Source organism: Oncorhynchus clarkii, unplaced genomic scaffold, assembly GCF_045791955.1.
Source record: "Oncorhynchus clarkii lewisi isolate Uvic-CL-2024 unplaced genomic scaffold, UVic_Ocla_1.0 unplaced_contig_6721_pilon_pilon, whole genome shotgun sequence".
In the NCBI taxonomy this organism is placed as follows: domain Eukaryota; kingdom Metazoa; phylum Chordata; class Actinopteri; order Salmoniformes; family Salmonidae; genus Oncorhynchus; species Oncorhynchus clarkii.
Window position 1 is genome coordinate 450,575 of NW_027260976.1, and position 24,374 is coordinate 474,948.

The following is a 24,374-nucleotide window of genomic DNA, read 5'->3' on the forward strand; positions in this document are numbered from 1 at the left end:
CTTTAGACCAGGGCTCTATGACACCCTATTCCCTATGCAGGGCACTACTTTAGACCAGGGCTCTATGACACCCTATTCCCTATGCAGGGCACTAATTTAGACCAGGGCTCTATGACACCCTATTCCCTATGCAGGGCACTACTTTAGACCAGGGCTCTATGATACCCTATTCCCTATGCAGGGCACTACTTTAGATCAGGGCTCTATGACACCCTAATCAGGGCACTACTTTAGACCAGGGCTCTATGACACCCTATTCCCTATATAGTGAGAAAGATTGTGAACCATTTCCTGCTGAAGGGTTTTTTGTTTCTTGTGTTTTGGTTACGTTGGCCTGCTCTCACCATTTAACAATAACAAGGGAGAGAGCATGGTAGCTAGTCTTGTTGTTGCCTCTAACCTTCGGGTCGCGTTTTGGGTTAACGTCCAACAGGAACTGAATAGTGAATAATGTCTTGTGCCATTTGGGAATCAATTTTTATTGAAAGTAAGAATAGAATATGTTTTCCGAACACTTCTAAATTAATCCTGATAATGTCAGGAAGAAACCATGACTGAATGATGAAAAGTGAGGGAGCCATTTTGGATTCAAACCATTAAGTGTACAGCAACAAGGAATTGTTCAAGTATTAGATTAGGAAACTTTACAGCTGATTTCAGAAGAAGTCTTATTAGCCACACCGTCCCCCTCCCCATGACAGTCAGATAATGGTATGACCCACCACTGGCCCTGTGGTCTCGGGACACAATCATTTAGGAAAGACGGGGAGAAGGGTAAAAAATACTAAAATGCCACTGGGGCACAGAAAGCACAGGACTTGACTGCTGGATGGTCAGAGAGAGAGAGAGAGTGGGAGAGATGTTATCCATAAGGAAGGGGTAGCTTTGTGAACAGATTCTCTCCAGGCCAGAATATGCTTTCACAGTTCTTTAGAGGAGAAGGAGGTCCTGGAGGAGTAGCACACTGTTACCATGGTAACACGGGGAGAAACCACGACAACAGGATACCTGTCCATGGCTCTACACCACCCCAGACCTCCTCTCCTTCAACATGTTCATCATCTGGACCATCTCCCCCCTCCCCCATGTCCCCCTCCACCATCTCCCCCCTCCAACATGTCTTTTCCAGTCATCAGACAACATCTGGAGGACAAAGAATAAAAAGACAGTCAGTATGGAACATTATGGAGGCTGATACCTCCATAACGGGCAGCAGGTATCCTAGTGGTTAGAGGAGACAGGTAGTCTAGTGGTTAGAGGAGGCTGATACCTCCATAACGGGCAGCAGGTATCCTAGTGGTTAGAGGAGACAGGTAGTCTAGTGGTTAGAGGAGGCTGATACCTCCATAACGGGCAGCAGGTATCCTAGTGGTTAGAGGAGACAGGTAGTCTAGTGGTTAGAGGAGGCTGATACCTCCATAACGGGCAGCAGGTATCCTAGTGGTTAGAGGAGACAGGTAGTCTAGTGGTTAGAGGAGGCTGATACCTCCATAATGGGCAGCAGGTATCTTAGTGGTTAGAGGAGGCTGATACCTCCATAACGGGCAGCAGGTATCCTAGTGGTTAGAGGAAACAGGTATCCTAGTGGTTAGAGGAGAAGGTAGTCTAGTGGTTAGAGGAGGCAGGTATCCTAGTGGTTAGAGGAGGCAGGTAGCCTAGTGGTTAGAGGAGGCAGGTAGCCTAGTGGTTAGAGGAGGCAGGTAGCCTAGTGGTTAGAGGAGGCAGGTATCCTAGTGGTTAGAGGAGGCAGGTATCCTAGTGGTTAGAGGAGGCAGGTAGCCTAGTGGTTAGAGGAGGCAGGTATCCTAGTGGTTAGAGGAGACAGGTAGTCTAGTGGTTAGAGGAGGCTGATACCTCCATAACGGGCAGCAGGTATCCTAGTGGTTAGAGGAGGCAGGTAGTCTAGTGGTTAGAAGAGGCTGATACCTCCATAACGGGCAGCAGGTATCCTAGTGGTTAGAGGAGACAGGTATCCTAGTGGTTAGAGGAGGCTGATACCTCCATAACGGGCAGCAGGTATCCTAGTGGTTAGAGGAGACAGGTATCCTAGTGGTTAGAGGAGGCTGATACCTCCATAACGGGCAGCAGGTATCCTAGTGGTTAGAGGAGACAGGTAGTCTAGTGGTTAGAGGAGGCTGATACCTCCATAACGGGCAGCAGGTATCCTAGTGGTTAGAGGAGACAGGTAGTCTAGTGGTTAGAGGAGGCTGATACCTCCATAACGGGCAGCAGGTATCCTAGTGGTTAGAGGAGACAGGTATCCTAGTGGTTAGAGGAGGCAGGTAGCCTAGTGGTTAGAGGAGGCAGGTAGCCTAGCGGTTAGAGGACGCAGGTAGCCTAGTGGTTAGAGGAGGCAGGTAGCCTAGTGGTTAGAGGAGGCAGGTAGCCTAGTGGTTAGAGGAGGCAGGTAGCCTAGTGGTTAGAGGAGGCAGGTATCCTAGTGGTTAGAGGAGGCAGGTAGCCTAGTGGTTAGAGGAGAAAGGTAGTCTAGTGGTTAGAGGAGGCAGGTAGCCTAGTGGTTAGAGGAGGCAGGTAGCCTAGTGGTTAGAGGAGGCAGGTAGCCTAGTGGTTAGAGGAGGCAGGTATCCTAGTGGTTAGAGGAGGCAGGTATCCTAGTGGTTAGAGGAGGCAGGTAGCCTAGTGGTTAGAGGAGGCAGGTATCCTAGTGGTTAGAGGAGGCAGGTAGCCTAGTGGTTAGAGGAGGCAGGTAGCCTAGTGGTTAGAGGAGGCAGGTAGTCTAGTGGTTAGAGGAGGCGGGTAGCCTAGTGGTTAGAGGAGGCGGGTAGTCTAGTGGTTAGAGGAGGCGGGTAGCCTAGTGGTTAGAGGAGGCAGGTATCCTAGTGGTTAGAGGAGGCAGGTAGACTAGTGGTTAGAGGAGGCAGGTAGCCTAGTGGTTAGAGGAGAAAGGTAGCCTAGTGGTTAGAGGAGGCAGGTAGCCTAGTGGTTAGAGGAGGCAGGTAGCCTAGTGGTTAGAGGAGGCAGGTAGCCTAGTGGTTAGAGGAGGCAGGTATCCTAGTGGTTAGAGGAGGCAGGTAGCCTAGTGGTTAGAGGAGAAAGGTAGTCTAGTGGTTAGAGGAGGCAGGTAGCCTAGTGGTTAGAGGAGGCAGGTAGCCTAGTGGTTAGAGGAGGCAGGTAGCCTAGTGGTTAGAGGAGGCAGGTAGCCTAGTGGTTAGAGGAGGCAGGTATCCTAGTGGTTAGAGGAGGCAGGTATCCTAGTGGTTAGAGGAGGCAGGTAGCCTAGTGGTTAGAGGAGGCAGGTATCCTAGTGGTTAGAGGAGGCAGGTAGCCTAGTGGTTAGAGGAGGCAGGTATCCTAGTGGTTAGAGGAGGCAGGTAGCCTAGTGGTTAGAGGAGGCAGGTATCCTAGTGGTTAGAGGAGGCAGGTAGCCTAGTGGTTAGAGGAGGCAGGTAGCCTAGTGGTTAGAGGAGGCAGGTAGTCTAGTGGTTAGAGGAGGCGGGTAGCCTAGTGGTTAGAGGAGGCGGGTAGTCTAGTGGTTAGAGGAGGCGGGTAGCCTAGTGGTTAGAGGAGGCAGGTATCCTAGTGGTTAGAGGAGGCAGGTATCCTAGTGGTTAGAGGAGGCAGGTAGCCTAGTGGTTAGAGGAGACAGGTAGCCTAGTGGTTAGAGGCGGCAGGTATCCTAGTGGTTAGAGGAGGCAGGTAGCCTAGTGGTTAGAGGAGGCAGGTATCCTAGTGGTTAGAGGAGGCAGGTAGCCTAGTGGTTAGAGGCAGGTAGCCTAGTGGTTAGAGGAGACAGGTAGTCTAGTGGTTAGAGGAGGCAGGTAGTCTAGTGGTTAGAGGAGGCGGGTAGCCTAGTGGTTAGAGGAGGCGGGTAGCCTAGTGGTTAGAGGAGGCGGGTAGCCTAGTGGTTAGAGGAGGCGGGTAGCCTAGTGGTTAGAGGAGGCGGGTAGCCTAGTGGTTAGAGGAGGCGGGTAGCCTAGTGGTTAGAGGAGGCTGGTAGCCTAGTGGTTAGAGGAGGCAGGTAGCCTACTGGTTAGAGGAGGCAGGTAGCCTAGTGGTTAGAGGAGGCAGGTAGCCTAGTGGTTAGAGGAGGCAGGTAGTCTAGTGGTTAGAGGAGGCAGGTAGTCTAGTGGTTAGAGGAGGCTGATACCTCCATAACGGGCAGCAGGTATCCTAGTGGTTAGAGGAGACAGGTAGTCTAGTGGTTAGAGGAGGCTGATAACTCCATAACGGGCAGCAGGTATCCTAGTGGTTAGAGGAGGCTGATACCTCCATAATGGGCAGCAGGTATCTTAGTGGTTAGAGGAGGCTGATACCTCCATAACGGGCAGCAGGTATCCTAGTGGTTAGAGGAGGCAGGTAGTCTAGTGGTTAGAGGAGGCTGATACCTCCATAACGGGCAGCAGGTATCCTAGTGGTTAGAGGAAACAGGTATCCTAGTGGTTAGAGGAGGCAGGTAGCCTAGTGGTTAGAGGAGGCAGGTAGCCTAGTGGTTAGAGGAGGCAGGTAGCCTAGTGGTTAGAGGAGGCAGGTAGCCTAGTGGTTAGAGGAGGCAGGTAGCCTAGTGGTTAGAGGAGGCAGGTAGCCTAGTGGTTAGAGGAGGCAGGTATCCTAGTGGTTAGAGGAGGCAGGTATCCTAGTGGTTAGAGGAGGCAGGTAGCCTAGTGGTTAGAGGAGAAAGGTAGTCTAGTGGTTAGAGGAGGCAGGTAGCCTAGTGGTTAGAGGAGGCAGGTAGCCTAGTGGTTAGAGGAGGCAGGTATCCTAGTGGTTAGAGGAGGCAGGTATCCTAGTGGTTAGAGGAGGCAGGTATCCTAGTGGTTAGAGGAGGCAGGTAGCCTAGTGGTTAGAGGAGGCAGGTATCCTAGTGGTTAGAGGAGGCAGGTATCCTAGTGGTTAGAGGAGGCAGGTAGCCTAGTGGTTAGAGGAGGCGGGTAGCCTAGTGGTTAGAGGAGGCGGGTAGTCTAGTGGTTAGAGGAGGCGGGTAGCCTAGTGGTTAGAGGAGGCGGGTAGTCTAGTGGTTAGAGGAGGCGGGTAGCCTAGTGGTTAGAGGAGGCGGGTATCCTAGTGGTTAGAGGAGGCAGGTAGTCTAGTGGTTAGAGGAGGCAGGTAGCCTAGTGGTTAGAGGAGAAAGGTAGCCTAGTGGTTAGAGGAGGCAGGTAGCCTAGTGGTTAGAGGAGGCAGGTAGCCTAGTGGTTAGAGGAGGCAGGTAGCCTAGTGGTTAGAGGAGGCAGGTATCCTAGTGGTTAGAGGAGGCAGGTAGCCTAGTGGTTAGAGGAGAAAGGTAGTCTAGTGGTTAGAGGAGGCAGGTAGCCTAGTGGTTAGAGGAGGCAGGTAGCCTAGTGGTTAGAGGAGGCAGGTAGCCTAGTGGTTAGAGGAGGCAGGTAGCCTAGTGGTTAGAGGAGGCAGGTAGCCTAGTGGTTAGAGGAGGCAGGTATCCTAGTGGTTAGAGGAGGCAGGTATCCTAGTGGTTAGAGGAGGCAGGTAGCCTAGTGGTTAGAGGAGGCAGGTATCCTAGTGGTTAGAGGAGGCAGGTAGCCTAGTGGTTAGAGGAGGCAGGTATCCTAGTGGTTAGAGGAGGCAGGTAGCCTAGTGGTTAGAGGAGGCAGGTAGCCTAGTGGTTAGACGAGGCAGGTAGTCTAGTGGTTAGAGGAGGCGGGTAGCCTAGTGGTTAGAGGAGGCGGGTAGTCTAGTGGTTAGAGGAGGCAGGTAGCCTAGTGGTTAGAGGAGGCAGGTATCCTAGTGGTTAGAGGAGGCAGGTAGTCTAGTGGTTAGAGGAGGCAGGTAGCCTAGTGGTTAGAGGAGAAAGGTAGCCTAGTGGTTAGAGGAGGCAGGTAGCCTAGTGGTTAGAGGAGGCAGGTAGCCTAGTGGTTAGAGGAGGCAGGTAGCCTAGTGGTTAGAGGAGGCAGGTATCCTAGTGGTTAGAGGAGGCAGGTAGCCTAGTGGTTAGAGGAGAAAGGTAGTCTAGTGGTTAGAGGAGGCAGGTAGCCTAGTGGTTAGAGGAGGCAGGTAGCCTAGTGGTTAGAGGAGGCAGGTAGCCTAGTGGTTAGAGGAGGCAGGTAGCCTAGTGGTTAGAGGAGGCAGGTATCCTAGTGGTTAGAGGAGGCAGGTAGCCTAGTGGTTAGAGGAGGCAGGTAGCCTAGTGGTTAGAGGAGGCAGGTAGCCTAGTGGTTAGAGGAGGCAGGTAGCCTAGTGGTTAGAGGAGGCAGGTATCCTAGTGGTTAGAGGAGGCAGGTAGCCTAGTGGTTAGAGGAGGCAGGTAGCCTAGTGGTTAGAGGAGGCAGGTAGTCTAGTGGTTAGAGGAGGCGGGTAGCCTAGTGGTTAGAGGAGGCGGGTAGTCTAGTGGTTAGAGGAGGCAGGTAGCCTAGTGGTTAGAGGAGGCAGGTATCCTAGTGGTTAGAGGAGGCAGGTAGTCTAGTGGTTAGAGGAGGCAGGTATCCTAGTGGTTAGAGGAGGCAGGTAGCCTAGTGGTTAGAGGAGACAGGTAGCCTAGTGGTTAGAGGCGGCAGGTATCCTAGTGGTTAGAGGAGGCAGGTAGCCTAGTGGTTAGAGGAGGCAGGTATCCTAGTGGTTAGAGGAGGCAGGTAGCCTAGTGGTTAGAGGCAGGTAGCCTAGTGGTTAGAGGAGACAGGTAGTCTAGTGGTTAGAGGAGGCGGGTAGCCTAGTGGTTAGAGGAGGCGGGTAGCCTAGTGGTTAGAGGAGGCGGGTAGCCTAGTGGTTAGAGGAGGCGGGTAGCCTAGTGGTTAGAGGAGGCGGGTAGCCTAGTGGTTAGAGGAGGCGGGTAGCCTAGTGGTTAGAGGAGGCGGGTAGCCTAGTGGTTAGAGGAGGCGGGTAGCCTAGTGGTTAGAGGAGGCGGGTAGCCTAGTGGTTAGAGGAGGCGGGTAGCCTAGTGGTTAGAGGAGGCGGGTAGCCTAGTGGTTAGAGGAGGCAGGTAGCCTAGTGGTTAGAGGAGGCAGGTAGCCTAGTGGTTAGAGGAGGCAGGTAGTCTAGTGGTTAGAGGAGGCAGGTAGTCTAGTGGTTAGAGGAGGCAGGTAGTCTAGTGGTTAGAGGAGGCAGGTATCCTAGTGGTTAGAGGAGACAGGTAGCCTAGTGGTTAGAGGAGGCAGGTAGCCTAGTGGTTAGACGAGACAGGTAGCCTAGTGGTTAGAGGATGCAGGTAGTCTAGTGGTTAGAGGAGGCAGGTATCCTAGTGGTTAGAGGAGGCAGGTAGTCTAGTGGTTAGAGGAGGCAGGTAGCCTAGTGGTTAGAGGAGACAGGTAGTCTAGTGGTTAGAGGAGGCAGGTAGTCTAGTGGTTAGAGGAGGCAGGTAGTCTAGTGGTTAGAGGAGGCGGGTAGTCTAGTGGTTAGAGGAGGCATGTAGCCTAGTGGTTAGAGGAGGCAGGTAGCCTAGTGGTTAGAGGTGGCAGGTAGCCTAGTGGTTAGAGGAGGCAGGTAGCCTAGTGGTTAGAGGAGGCAGGTAGCCTAGTGGTTAGAGGAGACCGGTAGCCTAGTGGTTAGAGGAGGCAGGTAGCCTAGTGGTTAGAGGAGGCAGGTAGCCTAGTGGTTAGAGGAGACAGGTAGCCTAGTGGTTAGAGGCGGCAGGTATCCTAGTGGTTAGAGGTGGCAGGTAGCCTAGTGGTTAGAGGAGGCAGGTAGCCTAGTGGTTAGAGGAGGCAGGTAGCCTAGTGGTTAGAGGAGGCAGGTAGCCTAGTGGTTAGAGGAGGCAGGTAGCCTAGTGGTTAGAGGAGGCAGGTAGCCTAGTGGTTAGAGGAGGCAGGTAGCCTAGTGGTTAGAGGAGGCAGGTATCCTAGTGGTTAGAGGAGGCAGGTATCCTAGTGGTTAGAGGAGGCAGGTAGCCTAGTGGTTAGAGGAGACAGGTAGCCTAGTGGTTAGAGGAGACAGGTAGCCTAGTGGTTAGAAGAGGCAGGTAGCCTAGTGGTTAGAGGAGACAGGTAGCCTAGTGGTTAGAGGAGGCAGGTAGCCTAGTGGTTAGAGGAGGCAGGTAGCCTAGTGGTTAGAGGAGACAGGTAGCCTAGTGGTTAGAGGAAGCAGGTAGCCTAGTGGTTAGAGGAAGCAGGTAGCCTAGTGGTTAGAGGAGGCAGGTAGCCTAGTGGTTAGAGGAGGCAGGTAGCCTAGTGGTTAGAGGAGACAGGTAGCCTAGTGGTTAGAGGAGACAGGTAGCCTAGTGGTTAGAGGAGGCAGGTAGCCTAGTGGTTAGAGGAGGCAGGTAGCCTAGTGGTTAGAGGAAGCAGGTAGCCTAGTGGTTTAGAGCGTTGGACATGTTGAATCCCTGAGCTGACAAGGTACTAATCTGTCGTTCTGCCCCTGAACAGGCAGTTTAACCCACTGTTCCTAGGCCAGTTAACCCACTGTTCCTAGACCAGTTAACCCACTGTTCCTAGACCAGTTAACCCACTGTTCCTAGGCCAGTTAACCCACTGTTCCTAGGCCAGTTAACCCACTGTTCCTAGACCAGTTAACCCACTGTTCCTAGACCAGTTAACCCACTGTTCCTAGACCAGTTAACCCACTGTTCCTAGACCAGTTAACCCACTGTTCCTAGGCTGTCATTGAAAATAATAATTAGTTCTCAACTGACTTGCCTGGTTAAATAAAGATAAAATACCAGTTTTAAATAGAAGTTAAATACTAATTAAATGAAGGAAGCGTAAATGGTTCAATGTAAATCTGATATAAACACACTGAAGTCTGGAAGGCAGAGGGAGATCATGACGAATGACCTGCTGTGTGTTGTATCGGGGTGTCAACCACTCCTCCAATCAGAGGCATGACGATACCGTTCTCCTGGAACGCAATGATGGGGACAAGCTGCTCTTCTTCCTCCTCTTCTTCACCAGGAGGAGGAAGTCTGGAGTCTGCAGGGAGAACTATCACCTCTTCAAACAACCTGTTCTCTCAGAGAGACGGGGGGAGGGTGAGAGAGAGGGAGGGGGCAGAGAGAGGGAGGGAGGAGAGAGAGGGAGGGAGGGAGGGGGTAGAGAGAGGGAGGGGGAAGAGAGAGGGAGGGGGAAGAGAGAGGGAGGGAGCAGAGAGAGGGAGGGGGAAGAGAGAGGGAGGGGGAAGAGAGAGGGAGGGAGCAGAGAGAGGGAGGGGGCAGAGAGAGGGCGGGAAGAGAGAGGGAGGGGGCAGAGAGCAATGTCCTTTCTCAACAGCATTCAGAAAATGTAATTGTTGCTTTAATGTACAGTTTCATTGTGTCTGTTTCTCTCCCTGCAGTCCTACCTCTCATCAGCAGGGGGCAGCAGTGCTGTGCTGGGGTCAGAGCTGGGGTCAAGGTTGGGGGCTCCATGACCGTTGCTGTCACTGTGCTCGGTCCCTGACCCTGACACACTCACTGAGGGAACAGACGCTGGAGAAAACACAGAACCAATCACCGACACACATGTTGAACGACAACCAATCACCAACACACACACCTTGAACGACAACCAATCACCAACACACACACCTTGAACGACAACCAATCACAAACACACACACCTTGAACGACAACCAATCACCAACACACACACCTTGAACGACAACCAATCACAAACACACACACCTTGAAGGACAACCAATCACCAACACACACACCTTGAAAGACAACCAATCACCAACACACACACCTCAATAACACACTGGGATAATCATAAATAAAAAGCAGTGAATATGAGAATAAATATATATATACTTTGTATCCAACATCTCATTCCAAAATCATGGTCATTAATATGGAGTTGGTTCCCCCCCCCCCTTTGCTGCTATAACAGCCACTCTTCTGGGAAGGCTTTCCACTAGATGTAGGAACATTGCTGCTATAACAGCCTCCACTCTTCTGGGAAGGCTTTCCACTAGATGTAGGAACATTGCTGCTATAACAGCCTCCACTCTTCTGGGAAGGCTTTCCACTAGATGTAGGAACATTGCTGCTATAACAGCCTCCACTCTTCTGGGAAGGCTTTCCACTAGATGTAGGAACATTGCTGCTATAACAGCCACTCTTCTGGGAAGGCTTTCCACTAGATGTAGGAACATTGCTGCTATAACAGCCACTCTTCTGGGAAGGCTTTCCACTAGATGTAGGAACATTGCTGCTATAACAGCCTCCACTCTTCTGGGAAGGCTTTCCACTAGATGTTGGAACATTGCTGCTATAACAGCCTCCACTCTTCTGGGAAGGCTTTCCACTAGATGTTGGAACATTGCTGCTATAACAGCCTCCACTCTTCTGGGAAGGCTTTCCACTAGATGTTGGAACATTGCTGCTATAACAGCCTCCACTCTTCTGGGAAGGCTTTCCACTAGATGTTGGAACATTGCTGCAGGGACTTGCTTCCATTCAGCCACAAGAGCATTAGTGAGGTCGAACACTGATGTTTGGCGATTAGACCTTCAGGCTCACAGTTGGCGTTTCCAATTAATCCCAAAGGTGTTCGATGGGGTTGAGGTCAGGGCTTTGTGCAGGCCAGTCAAGTTCTTCCACACTGATCTCGACGAATCATTTATGTAGGGACCTTGCTTTGTGCAATGGGGCATTGTCATGCTGAAACAGGAAAGGGCCTTCCCCCAAACTGTTGCCACAAAGTTGGAAGCACAGAATCGTCTAGAATGTCATTGTATACTGTAGCGTTAAGATTTCTCTTCACTGGAAGTAAGGGGCCCGAACCATGAAAAACAGCCCCAGACCATGATTCATCCTCCACCAAATTTTACAGTTAGCACTATGCATTAGGGCAGGTAGCTTTCTCCTGGCATCTGCCAAACCCAGATTCTTCCGTCAGACTGCCAGATGGTGAAGTGTGATTCATCACTCCAGAGAACACGTTTCCACTGCTCCAGAGTCCAATGGCGGTGAACTTTACACCACACCAGCCAACGCTTGGCATTTTGGTGATCTTAGGCTTGTGTGCAGCTGCTCAGCCATGGAAACCCATTTCATGAAGCTCCTGATGAACAATTATTGTGTTATTGTGCTGACGTTGCTTCCAGAGGCAGTTTCTAACTCGGTAGTGAGGGTTGTAACCGAGGACAGATGATGTTTACCCGCTACGTGTTTCAGCACTCGGCAGATCTGGGGGAACTCTAGCAGGGCAGAAATTTAACAAACTGACTTGTTGGAAAAGTGGCATCCTATGACGGTGCCACGTTGAAAGTCACTGAGCTCTTCAGTAAGACAATTCTACTGACAATGTTTGTCTATGGAGATTGCATGTCGGTGTGCTCGATTTTATACACCTCTCAGCAACGGGTGTGGCTGAAATAGAATTCACTAAGTTGAAGGGGTGACCACATACTCTGTGTGTGTGATATATACATACAGTAGAAGTCGGAGGTTTACATGCATCTTAGCCAAATACATTTAAACTCAGTTTTTCACAATTCCTGACATTTAATCCTAGTAAAAATTAGGTCTTAGGTCAGTTAGGATCACCACTTTATTTTAAGAATGTGAAATGTCAGAATGATAGTAGAGAGAATGATTTATTTCAGATTTTATTTATTTCATCACATTCCCAGTGGGTCAGAAGTTTACATACACTCAATTAGTATTTGGTAGCATTGCCTTTAAATTGTTTAACTTGGGTCAAACGTTTTGGGTAGCCTTCCACAAGCTTCCCACAATAAGTTATGATGCTACCATGATGCTACCACCCCCACAACATGATGCTACCACCCCCACAACATGATGCTACCACCCCCACAACATGATGCTACCACCCCCAAAACATGATGCTGCCACCCCCACAACATGATGCTGCCACCCCCACAACATGATGCTGCCACCCCCGTGCTTCACGGTTGGGATGGTGTTCTTCGGCTTGCAAGCCTCCCCCTTTTTCCTCCAAACAGAACGATGGTCATTATGGCCAAACAGTTCTATTTTTGTTTCATCAGACCAGAGGACATTTGTCCAAAAAGTACGATATTTGTCCCCATGTGCAGTTGCAAACTGTAGTCTGGCTTTTTTATGGCGGTTTTGGAGCAGTGGCTTCTTATTTGCTGAGCGGCCTTTCAGGTTATGTCGATATAGGACTCGTTTTACTGTGGCGATAGATACTTTTGTACCCGTTTCCTCCATCTTCACAAGGTCCTTTGCTGTTGTTCTGGGTTTGATTTGCACTTTTTGCACCAAAGTACGTTCATCTCTAGGAGACAGAACGTGTCTCCTTCCTGAGCGGTATGATGGCTGCGTGGTCCCATGGTGTTTATACTTGCGTACTATTGTTTGTACAGATGAACGTGGTACCTTCAGGTGTTTGGAAATTGCTCCCAAGGATGAACCAGACTTGTGGATGTCTACAATATTTTCCTGAGGTCTTGGCTGATTTCTTTTGAGTTTCCAATGATGTCAAGCAAAGAGGCACTGAGTTTGAAGGTAGGCCTTGAAATACATCCACAGGTCCACCTCCAATTGACTCAAATGATGTCAATTAGCCTATCAGAAGATTCTAAAGCCATGACATCATTTTCTGGAATTTTCCAAGCTGTTTAAAGGCACAGTCAACTTAGTGTATCTAAACTTCTGACCCACTGGAATTGTGATACAGTGAATTATAAGTTAAATAATCTGTCTGGAAACAATTGTTGGAAAAATGACTTTGTCAAGCACAAAGTAGATGTCCTAACCAACTTGCCAAAACTATAGTTTGTTAACAAGACATTTGTGGAGTGGTTGAAAAACGAGTTTTAATGACTCCAACATAAGTGTATGTAAACTTCCGACTTCAACTGGAAATCCTGGACACAGGACGACTGGGAGGACAGAGAGGTAGAGGGAGACTGACCACTGGGAGGACAGAGAGGTAGAGGGAGACTGACCACTGGGAGGAACAGAGAGGTAGAGGGAGACTGACCACTGGGAGGAACAGAGAGGTAGAGGGAGACTGACCACTGGGAGGAACAGAGAGGTAGAGGGAGACTGACCACTGGGAGGACGGAGAGGTAGAGGGAGACTGACCACTGGGAGGACGGAGAGGTAGAGGGAGACTGACCACTGGGAGGACAGAGAGGTAGAGAGAGACTGACCACTGGGAGGAAAGAGAGGTAGCGGGAGACTGACCACTGGGAGGACAGAGAGGTAGAGGGAGACTGACCACTGGGAGGACAGAGAGGTATAGGGAGACTGACCACTGGGAGGAAAGAGAGGTAGAGTGAGACTGACCACTGGGAGGACGGAGAGGTAGAGAGAGACTGACCACTGGGAGGACGGAGAGGTAGAGAGAGACTGACCACTGGGAGGACGGAGAGGTATAGGGAGACTGACCACTGGGAGGATGGAGAGGTAGAGGGAGACTGACCACTGGGAGGAACAGAGAGGTAGAGGGAGACTGACCACTGGGAGGAACAGAGGTAGAGGGAGACTGACCACTGGGAGGAACAGAGAGGTAGAGGGAGACTGACCACTGGGAGGAACAGAGAGGTAGACTGACCACTGGGAGGAACAGAGAGGTAGAGGGAGACTGACCACTGGGAGGAACAGAGAGGTAGAGGGAGACTGACCACTGGGAGGAAAGAGAGGTAGAGGGAGACAGACCACTGTTACCTGGGTCAGCTCCATTCTTGCAAGGTGTTTTCTGGAGACAGACAGACAGACAGACAGACAGACAGAGAGAGCGAGAGAGAGAGGTCATTTGATTCATTGTAAAGCAGAGGCCCTATCAGTCATATGATTCATTGTAAAGCAGAGGCCCTATCAGTCATATGATTCATTGTAAAGCAGAGGCCCTATCAGTCATATGATTCATTGTAAAACAGAGGCCCTATCAGTCATATGATTCATTGTAAAGCAGAGGCCCTATCAGTCATATGATTCATTGTAAAGCAGAGGCCCTATCAGTCATATGATTTATTGTAAAGCAGAGGCCCTATCAGTCATATGATTCATTGTAAAGTAAAGCAGAGGCCCTATCCAGTCATTTAGTAGTAGTGTATCCTGTTCTATTTCCTAACCCACGTGTGAGCTGACCTTCTCCACGAGGTCAGAGCGACGGGTCCTCCTCATGATATCCTCCAGACGCTAGGAGATGATAGGAGAGAACATTACACACAGGACACAGGACACAACCTAACTTCTATTCAGATCACATGGAAGGAGTGTATTGTAATATAAGAGATAAGAGAGAACCCTGAGGATAAGAGTGTATTGTAATATAAGAGATAAGAGAACCCTGAGGATAAGAGTGTATTGTAATATAAGAGATAAGAGAACCCTGAGGATAAGAGTGTATTGTAATATAAGAGATCAGAGAGAACCCCGAGGATAGGAGTGTATTGTAAGATAAGAGATAAGAGAACCCTGAGGATAGGAGTGTATTGTAAGATAAGAGATAATAGAGAACCCTGAGGATAGGAGTGTATTGTAAGATAAGAGATAATAGAGAACCCTGAGGATAGGAGTGTTTTGTAAGATAAGAGATAAGAGAGAAACCTGAGGATAGGAGTGTATTGTAAGATAAGAGATAATAGAGAACCCTGAGGATAGGAGTGTATTGTAAGATAAGAGATAATAGAGAACCCTGAGGATAGGAGTGTATTGTAATATAAGAGAACCCTGAGGATAGGAGTGTATTGTAAGATAAGAGATAATAGAGAACCCTGAGGATAGGAGTGTATTGTAATATAAGAGAACCCTGAGGATAGGAGTGTATTGTAAGATAAGAGATAATAGAGAACCCTGAGGATAGGAGTGTATTGTAATATAAGAGATAATAGAGAACCCTGAGGATAGGAGTGTATTGTAATATAAGAGAACCCTGAGGATAGGAGTGTATTGTAAGATAAGAGATAATAGAGAACCCTGAGGATAGGAGTGTATTGTAATATAAGAGAACCCTGAGGATAGGAGTGTATTGTAAGATAAGAGAGAACCCTGAGGATAGGAGTGTATTGTAAGATAAGAGAGAACCCTGAGGATAGGAGTGTATTGTAAGATAAGAGAACCCTGAGGATAGGAGTGTGTTACCTTCTTCCTCTGCATTCGTTCAGCCTCCTCTTTCTCAAAGTGTTTCTCTCTCTCCGTCCTCACTCGCTCTGCCTCCTCCTTCTTACGACACTCCTCCTCTCTCTGACAACACAGAGAGAGAGAGACAGAGAGGGGGGAGAGAGAGGGAGGGGGAGAGAAAGGTAGAGGGTGAGGGAGAGAGAGAGAGGTAGAGGGTGAGGGAGAGAGAGAGAGAGAGAGAGGTAGAGGGTGGGGAGAGAGAGAGAGAGGTAGAGGGTGGGGGAGAGAGAGAGGTAGAGGGTGGGGGAGAGAGAGAGAGAGGTAGAGGGTGGGGGAGAGAGAGAGAGAGGTAGAGGGAGAGAGAGAGAGAGGTAGAGGGTGAGGGAGAGAGAGAGAGAGGGAGGGGGAGAGAGAGAGAGAGAGGTAGAGGGTGAGGGAGAGAGAGAGAGAGAGAGAGAGAGGTACAGGGTGGGGGAGAGAGAGAGAGGTAGGGGGAGAGAGAGGTAGAGGGTGGGGGAGAGAGAGAGAGGTAGAGGGTGGGGGAGAGAGAGAGAGGTAGAGGGTGGGGGAGAGAGAGAGGTAGAGGGTGGGGAGAGAGAGGTAGAGGGTGGGGGAGAGAGAGGTAGAGGGTGGGGGAGAGAGGGAGAGAGGGGTAGAGGGTGGGGGAGAGAGAGAGGTAGAGGGTGGGGGAGAGAGAGAGAAAGAGAGAGAGGTAGAGGGTGGGGGAGAGAGAGAGAAAGAGAGAGAGGTAGAGGGTGGGGGAGAGAGAGAGATAGAGGTAGAGGGTGGGGGAGAGAGAGAGAGGTAGAGGGTGGGGGAGAGAGAGGTAGAGGGTGGGGGAGAGAGAGGTAGAGGGTGGGGGAGAGAGAGAGAGGTAGAGGGTGGGGGAGAGAGAGAGAGGTAGAGGGTGGGGGAGAGAGAGAGAGGTAGAGGGTGGGGGAGAGAGAGAGGTAGAGGGTGGGGGAGAGAGAGAGGTAGAGGGTGGGGAGAGAGAGGTAGAGGGTGGGGGAGAGAGAGGTAGAGGGTGGGGGAGAGAGGGAGAGAGGGGTAGAGGGTGGGGGAGAGAGAGAGAGGTAGAGGGTGGGGGAGAGAGAGAGAAAGAGAGAGAGGTAAAGGGTGGGGGAGAGAGAGAGAAAGAGAGAGAGGTAGAGGGTGGGGGAGAGAGAGAGGTAGAGGGTGGGGGGGAGAGAGAGAGAGAGAGGTAGAGGGTGGGGGACAGAGAGGTAGAAGGTGGGGGACAGAGAGGGAGAGAGAGAGAGGTAGAGGGTGGGGGAGAGAGAGAGAGGTAGAGGGTGGGGGAGAGAGAGAGAGAGAGGTAGAGGGTGGGGGAGAGAGAGAGAGAGAGGTAGAGGGTGGGGGAGAGAGAGAGAGAGAGGTAGAGGGTGGGGGGAGAGAGAGAGAGAGGTATAGGGTGGGGGAGAGAGAGAGAGAGGTAGAGGGTGGGGGGGAGAGAGAGAGAGGTAGAGGGTGGGGAGAGAGAGAGAGAGGTAGAGGGTGGGGGGGAGAGAGAGAGAGGTAGAGGGTGGGGGGAGAGAGGGAGAGAGGTAGAGGGTGGGGGAGAGAGAGGGAGAGAGAGGTAGAGGGTGGGGGAGAGAGAGAGAGAGAGAGAGGTAGAGGGTGGGGGAGAGAGAGAGAGAGAGAGGTAGAGGGTGGGGGAGAGAGAGAGAGAGAGAGGTAGAGGGTGGGGGAGAGAGAGAGAGAGAGGTAGAGGGTGGGGGAGAGAGAGAGAGAGAGAGAGGTAGAGGGTGGGGGAGAGAGAGGGAGAGAGAGGTAGAGGGTGAGGGACAGAGAGAGAGAGAGGTAGAGGGTGGGGGAGAGAGAGAGAGAGAGAGAGAGGTAGAGGGTGGGGGAGAGCGAGAGAGAGAGAGGTAGAGGGTGGGGGAGAGAGAGAGAGAGAGAGAGGTAGAGGGTGGGGGAGAGAGAGGGAGAGAGAGGTAGAGGGTGAGGGACAGAGAGAGAGAGGTAGAGGGTGGGGGAGAGAGAGAGAGAGGTAGAGGGTGGGGGAGAGAGAGAGAGAGGTAGAGGGTGGGGGAGAGAGAGAGAGAGGTAGAGGGTGGGGGAGAGAGAGAGAGAGGTAGAGGGTGGGGGACAGAGAGAGAAAAGGGAGGCCACTAAATGTACATTAATTCTCATTCTATAAAAACTATTCATCGACTCCGTGTGTTCCCATTTATCTGACCTGTTTCTGCTGTCTCTCCTCCTCCTCTCGTCTCTCATCTTCCTCCCTCCATCTCTTCTCCTCCTCTCTCTCCCTCTGTTCCTCCTCTCTCTCCCTCTGTTCCTCCTCTCTCTCCCTCTGTTCCTCCTCTCTCTCCCTCTGTTCCTCCTCTCTCTCCCTCTGTTCCCGGGCTTGTCTGCGTTTCTCTGCCAGGATTCGAACTGCCTCCTCTGCGTCTGTGGTGACAGCTGTAGGCCTTTGGGCTGTGGGACTGCCCACACACTCTATAAACACACACACACACACACACACCTGTCACGTGGCTATACGATTGCTGTGATGTGGACTATTCAACAAAACAGTTTGAAACAAGCAGAATGATTAACTGTCCTCAGGTTGTAGCAGCAATAACACAAAACAGTGCTGCCGTGTGGCTAGTTCTGTCTGTCTGTCTACTGCTGTGTGGCTAGTTCTGTCTACTGCTGTGTGGCTAGTTCTGTCTGTCTGGCTACTGCTGTGTGGCTAGTTCTGTCTGTCTGTCTACTGCTGTGTGGCTAGTTCTGTCTACTGCTGTGTGGCTAGTTCTGTCTGTCTGTCTACTGCTGTGTGGCTAGTTCTGTCTACTGCTGTGTGGCTAGTTCTGTCTGTCTGGCTACTGCTGTGTGGCTAGTTCTGTCTGTCTACTGCTGTGTGGCTAGTTCTGTCTGTCTGGCTACTGCTGTGTGGCTAGTTCTGTCTGTCTGGCTACTGCTGTGTGGCTAGTTCTGTCTGTCTGGCTACTGCTGTGTGGCTAGTTCTGTCTGTCTGGCTACTGCTGTGTGGCTAGTTCTGTCTGTCTGGCTACTGCTGTGTGGCTAGTTCTGTCTGTCTGTCTACTGCTGTGTGGCTAGTTCTGTCTGTCTGGCTACTGCTGTGTGGCTAGTTCTGTCTGTCTGGCTACTGCTGTGTGGCTAGTTCTGTCTGTCTGGCTACTGCTGTGTGGCTAGTTATGTCTGTCTGGCTACTGCTGTGTGGCTAGTTCTGTCTGTCTGGCTACTGCTGTGTGGCTAGTTCTGTCTGTCTGGCTACTGCTGTGTGGCTAGTTCTGTCTGTCTGGCTACTGCTGTGTGGCTAGTTCTGTCTGTCTGGCTACTGCTGTGTGGCTAGTTCTGTCTGTCTGGCTACTGCTGTGTGGCTAGTTCTGTCTGTCTGTCTACTGCTGTGTGGCTAGTTCTGTCTGTCTGGCTACTGCTGTGTGGCTAGTTCTGTCTGTCTGGCTACTGCTGTGTGGCTAGTTCTGTCTGTCTGTCTACTGCTGTGTGGCTAGTTCTGTCTGTCTGGCTACTGCTGTGTGGCTAGTTCTGTCTGTCTGTCTACTGCTGTGTGGCTAGTTCTGTCTGTCTGGCTACTGCTGTGTGGCTAGTTATGTCTGTCTGTCTACTGCTGTGTGGCTAGTTATGTCTGTCTGTCTACTGCTGTGTGGCTAGTTCTGTCTGTCTGGCTACTGCTGTGTGGCTAGTTCTGTCTGTCTGGCTACTGCTGTGTGGCTAGTTCTGTCTGTCTGTCTACTGCTGTGTGGCTAGTTCTGTCTGTCTGGCTACTGCTGTGTGGCTAGTTCTGTCTGTCTACTGCTGTGTGGCTAGTTCTGTCTGTCTGGCTACTGCTGTGTGGCTAGTTCTGTCTGTCTGGCTACTGCTGTGTGGCTAGTTCTGTCTGTCTGGCTACTGCTGTGTGGCTAGTTCTGTCTGTCTGGCTACTGCTGTGTGGCTAGTTCTGTCTGTCTGGCTACTGCTGTGTGGCTAGTTCTGTCTGTCTACTGCTGTGTGGCTAGTTCTGTCTGTCTGGCTACTGCTGTGTGGCTAGTTCTGTCTGTCTGGCTACTGCTGTGTGGCTAGTTCTGTCTGTCTGTCTACTGTTGTGTGGCTAGTTCTGTCTGTCTACTGTTGTGTGGCTAGTTCTGTCTGTCTACTGCTGTGTGGCTAGTTCTGTCTGTCTGTCTACTGCTGTGTGGCTAGTTCTGTCTGTCTACTGCTGTGTGGCTAGTTCTGTCTGTCTACTGCTGTGTGGCTAGTTCTGTCTGTCTACTGCTGTGTGGCTAGTTCTGTCTGTCTGTCTACTGCTGTGTGGCTAGTTCTGTCTGTCTACTGCTGTGTGGATAGTTCTGTCTGTCTGTCTACTGCTGTGTGTGTGTCTGTGTGTACTACTGTGCCTGTGCTTGGGCTGGCTCTGGATTGGCCAAGGGTCTGAGGGTGGGGCTGGGAGGGTGTCAGACCCCCGTGGTCTCCCTCAGGTCCTCCTGCTGCCTGCGGTCCAATCAGAGACAAGGACAGGCCCTCTGGCACCGTCCTACTGGGCCTGAGGTTCCCCACATCCCTTCCACTGGAAGACCACAGCTGCTTGGGGGTGGAGGGGCGAGGGGACGGCTTCTCTCTCTGGGGTGGTCTGGGGGAGGGGGGGTGAAAGAGGAGAGAGAGATGAAATGGCACCCTATTCCCTACATAGTGCACTGCTTTTATCCAGAGCGCTAGGTTATGACCCACTAACTGTAACAGAGAGATGAGGTCGTCTAGTCTAGTGGCGTATTAGAGAGATATTAGAATTATAGGTTCTCTATGAGCTGCTATTTCCACCAACCTGCCAGGCGAGGGAGCTGTCACTCTACTCTGCTGTTTCCGTGGCGACCGGGACATTTTGGCAGTGGGTGTGGTCAGAGGGGGCGTGGTCAGAGGGGGCGTGGTCAGAGGCATGGAGAGGTTGCTCCAAGACTTTCTGACTGAGTCCCGAGTTTTATCCTTACACACACAAACACAGACACACACACGAATGAGTGAGGGGTGATAAAGGCCATAAATTAACCAAAGGAACGCCTTACTAACACCTTGTTGAACGTGTGAACGCCTCAACATGTACATTTATTTTTTCATTTTATTGTCACACATGGTCGTGTGATTTATACTATATATACAAATGTATGTGGACACCACTTCAAATTAGTGGATTCGGCTATTTCAGCCACACCCGTTGCTGACAGATGTATAAAAATCGAGCACCCAGCCATGCAATCTTCATTGACAAACATTGGTAGTAGAATGGCCATACTGAAGACCTCAGTGACTTTCAACATGGCACCGTCATAGGATGCCACCTTTCCAACAAATCAGTTTGTCAAATTTCTGCCCTGCTAGTGCTGTTATTTGGAAGTGGAAACGTCTAGGAGCAACAACGGCTCAGCCATGAAGTGGTAGGCCACACAAGCTCACAGAACGAGACCGCCGAGTGCCCGTAGCGTGTAAAAATCATCTGTCCTTGGTTGCAACTTGCAACACTCACTAACAAGTTCCAAACTGCCTCTGGAAGCAACGTCAGCACAGTAATTGTTCATCGGGAGCTTCATGAAATGGGTTTCCATGGCTGAGCAGCTGCACACAAGCCTAAGATCGCCAGAATGCCATGCGTTGGCTGGAGTGGAGTAAAGTTCACTGCCATTGGACTCTGGAGCAGTGGAAACGTGTTCTCTGGAGGGATGAATCACGCTTCACCATCTGGCAGTCTGACAGACGGATCTGGGTTTGGCAGATGCCAGGAGAACGCTACCTGCCCCAATGCATAGTGCCAACTGTAAAGTTTGGTGGAGAAGGAATAATGGTCTGGGGCTGTTTTTCATGGTTCGGGCCCCTTAGTTCCAGTGAAGGGAATTCTTAACGCTACAGTATACAATGACATTCTAGACCATTCTGTGCTTCTAACTTCGTGGCAACAGTCTGGGGACGGCCCTTTCCTGTTTCAGAATGACAATGCCCCCGTGCACAAAGTGAGGTACATACAGAATTTGTTCATCTAGATCAGTGTGGAAGAACTTGACTGGCCTTCACAGAAAGAGCCCTGACCTCAACCCCATGGGATGAATTGGTTCACCGACTGTGAGCCTGGCCTAATCGCCCAACATCAGTGTTCGACCTCACTAATGCTCTTGTGGCTGAATGGAAGCAAGTCCCCGCAGCAATGTTCCAACATCTAGTGGAAAGCCTTCCCAGAAGAGTGGAGGCTGTTATAGCAGCAATGTTCCTACATCTAGTCGAAAGCCTTCCCAGAAGAGTGGAGGATGTTATAGCAGCAATGTTCCAACATCACCTCCCAGCTCAAAGTGGATTACCTGCCCCTGATTAATTCAGTTGCCAACTAATTAAATCAATTTGTTTCCATCCCTGTTAGTGAGTATTTCTCCTTTGCCAAGATAATCCATCCACCTGACAGGTGTGGCATATCAAGAAGCTGATTAAACAGCATGATCATTACACAGGTTCACCTTGTGCTGGGGAAAATAAAAGGCCACACTAAAATGTGCCGTTTTGTCACACAATACAATGCCACAGACGTCTCAAGTTTTGAAGGAGCGTGCAATTGGCATGCTGCAGGAATGTTCACTAAAGCTGTTGCCAGAGGATTGAATGTTCATTTATCTATCATAAGCCACCTCCAACGTTGTTTTAGAGAATTTGGCGTCTAACCGGCCTCACAACTACAGACGACGTGTATGGTGTGGTGTGGGCGAGCGGTTTACTGATGTCAACATTGTGAACAAAGTGCCCCATGGTGGCGGTGGGGTTATGGTATGGGGCAGGCATAAGTTACGGACAATGAACACAATTGTATTTTATAGACGAGATCCTGTGGCCCATTGTCGTGCCATTCATCAGCATCATAATAAAATAAAAAGTATATATATTTTATTTATTTATTTAACCTTTATTTAATTAGGGAAGTCAGTTAAGAACAAATTCCTATTTACAGGGCACCAGGGCAAACCCGGACGACGCTGGGCCAATTGTGCACCCAATCTCGGCCGGTTGTGATACAGCCTGGATTCGAACCAGGGTGTCTGTAGTGACGCCTCTAGCACTGAGATGCAGTGCCTTAAACCCCTGCGCCACTTGGGAGCAGGAAAAAGTGTAACTTTATTTATTTATAAAAAATACAAATTACCAGCTCATGTCCATCGTGGTCCGAATCCTGAACACCAACACGAGGAGGAAGAAGTGAGAAGCTCACCTCAGACAATCACTGGTACAGCTGATTAGCCTGTCCTGAGTATGGTATTTAGGAAAGTTAATTCCAGTAGGACCTTCCTGTTACTCTCTTCAGACCATCGCTGCTCTCATCACCCCACTGGGGATCATCGACACGGCTGATTGGCCGTCTTCAGAGGACCAATGGAAGGGAACACAATCTTTAAGTTCTGCTCCAGATGACAGAACAAGGCATTGAAGCCTCGGACAACTAAGAAGAAGGACATTGTGACCTCTTGTGGACAATCAGAGCCTTACACTCAAGTCCAAGAGAAGGCCCAACCAAACCCCTTTCCGAGAAGGCTTGGTTCCGACAGAGATAAATGACAAACGAAGGCATTTCACACGTAAATACATTCATGTTTTTTACTCCAAACGGGCGGCGGTTCGTGTACAAAGTATATGATTAATGGAAGAATATTTATAGAATGTATCCACGATAAGTGTCCCTTATTCTCTCTCTCTTTTCTCCATGTTTATTCTGTGTCATTATTTAGTTAGCTAGTAAATAAATGATTAAACCAATTTCTGTAGTAGTGAGTCATGAGTACGGCCAGGGGTTTTTGCAGATCCAAGGAGGTTACGACTGTTCAGAATGATGATATGATGTTATGATTAATATGTTGACTGTTTTATGGATGTGATAGGTAAAGACCTTCTAGAGTTTAATTTGGCAGATGGTAACTCTTTAAACAACCTCTTCTGTGGTGCCCCCAAATTCCTAATGAGTAAATTGTTACAATTAAACATAGCTATTAGATGAAATAAATAACAGTCATCAGATTATTGAAAGTAAAGTCACTTAAAAGTCATCATTTTGGGAGCTGATTACTTATCGTTGTTAGATCTGGCATGTGTCAGCAACGCCTGAGCAGAGGAACACGCCCTCAAGTCTTACCGGTGCAGGTTGATGACGTCATGTGTTATCGGTGCAGGCTGATGACGTCATGTGTTACCGGTGCAAGTTCATGATGTCGTCTTGTGTTACCGGTGCATGTTGATGATGTCGTCATGTGTTACCGGTGCATGTTGATGATGTCGTCATGTGTTACCGGTGCATGTTGATGATGTCGTCATGTGTTACCGGTGCAAGTTGATGATGTCGTCATGTGTTACCGTTGCAAGTTGATGATGTCGTCATGTGTTACCGGTGCATGTTGATGATGTCGTCATGTGTTACCGGTGCATGTTGATGATGTCATGTGTTAAATCAACAACATGCATATTGATAATGTCATGTCTTACCGGTGCTTTGCCGGTGGTCCTCCGGCGGTTGGTCATGTCCCTGGGGAGGAGTGGCTCTTGGCTGCGGCAGACGGTCAGAGGCTGGGACTGGATGGACTTGAAGGACATAGATCCCATAGGGTGACAGGACACCGAGCGAGGACATACAGGCATGGCTCCTGTCACACGGTCACCACCAATCAGGGGTTAGACATGGACAGGATGGGTGAAAGGAAGGAGAAAAGGAGGCGAGGAAAGAAAGGAGGAAGAGATGGCGAGGAACAGAGAGCCAAGAGAGGGAAAAGAGGAGTATTTGTTAGTGCTACCACGTGCAGACACCGTTGGTGAGGACACTAACCATCAGGAGTCTGACAGGTTAGCGATATAATCAATCAGAGCTATTGATCACACATTAGGCGACATCATTTATAGAGAGAGAGGAAGAGAGAGAGGAAGAGAGAGAGGGGAAGTTAGAGAGAGAATAAGAGAGAGAGAGAGGAAGTTAGAGAGAGAATAAGAGAGAGAGGAAGAGAGAGAGAGAGGAAGTTAGAGAGAGAATAAGAGAGAGAGAGAGGAAGAGAGAGAGGGGAAGAGAGAGAGGGGAAGTTAGAGAGAGAATAAGAGAGAGAGAGAGGAAGAGAGAGAGGGGAAGTTAGAGAGAGAATAAGAGAGAATAAGAGAGAGAGAGATAGGGGTGTCGCCCCTATCAGATCACAGCAAAATCACAGTATACTTGAACAGAGCAATACTCAATCATGAGGCATCAAAAGCCAAAGGAACTGAATAATATTAAGAAATGATATAGATGGAAGGAGAGTAGTGTGGAAGTCTACCAAAAAACAATTAACACAATCTAGACTCCCTCTGTCTACCCAAGGATGTCAGAGGACAAAAATCAGTTAACCACCTAACTGAGGAACTCAATTTAACCTTGTGTAATACCCTAGATACAGTTGCACCCCTAAAAACTAAAAGCATTTGTCATAAGAAACTAGCTCCCTGGTACACAGAAAATACCCGAGCTCTGAAGCAAGCTTCCAGAAAATTGGAACGGAAATGGCGGCACACC

General features: G+C 50.0%; 2 protein-coding genes across 2 annotated transcripts in view; both read right to left on the bottom strand.

Moving 5' to 3' along the window:
* Window positions 1-302: 302 nt before the first annotated feature.
* Window positions 303-14,914, bottom strand: LOC139402748 (ensconsin-like). Its single transcript, XM_071146666.1, has 5 exons — window positions 14,900-14,914; window positions 13,888-13,954; window positions 9,178-9,304; window positions 8,676-8,842; window positions 303-1,143 (listed from the first exon to the last, which is right to left on the bottom strand). The coding sequence occupies exons 1-5, from the start codon at window positions 14,912-14,914 to the stop codon at window positions 1,133-1,135; spliced, it is 387 nt and encodes a 128-aa protein (XP_071002767.1). The 3' UTR covers window positions 303-1,132.
* Window positions 14,915-19,156: 4,242 nt separating this feature from the next.
* LOC139402750 (ensconsin-like) overlaps window positions 19,157-24,374 on the bottom strand; it is a 63,872-nt gene continuing 58,654 nt past the window's right edge. The window contains exons 9-11 of the mRNA XM_071146667.1: window positions 23,327-23,484; window positions 19,650-19,807; window positions 19,157-19,457 (exon numbers count right to left, since the gene is read on the bottom strand). Coding sequence (XP_071002768.1) covers window positions 19,157-19,457; window positions 19,650-19,807; window positions 23,327-23,484 — 617 coding nt within the window. The remainder of the gene's footprint in view (window positions 19,458-19,649; window positions 19,808-23,326; window positions 23,485-24,374) is intronic.

Coding starts and splice junctions, on each gene's coding strand:
- LOC139402748 (XM_071146666.1), bottom strand. Junction 9,305..13,887: donor GAAGGTCAGCTCACACGTGG/GTTAGGAAATAG, acceptor TGTTTTCTCCAG/CGTCTGTTCCCTCAGTGAGT. Junction 8,843..9,177: donor CTGCCCCCTGCTGATGAGAG/GTAGGACTGCAG, acceptor CTGAGAGAACAG/GTTGTTTGAAGAGGTGATAG.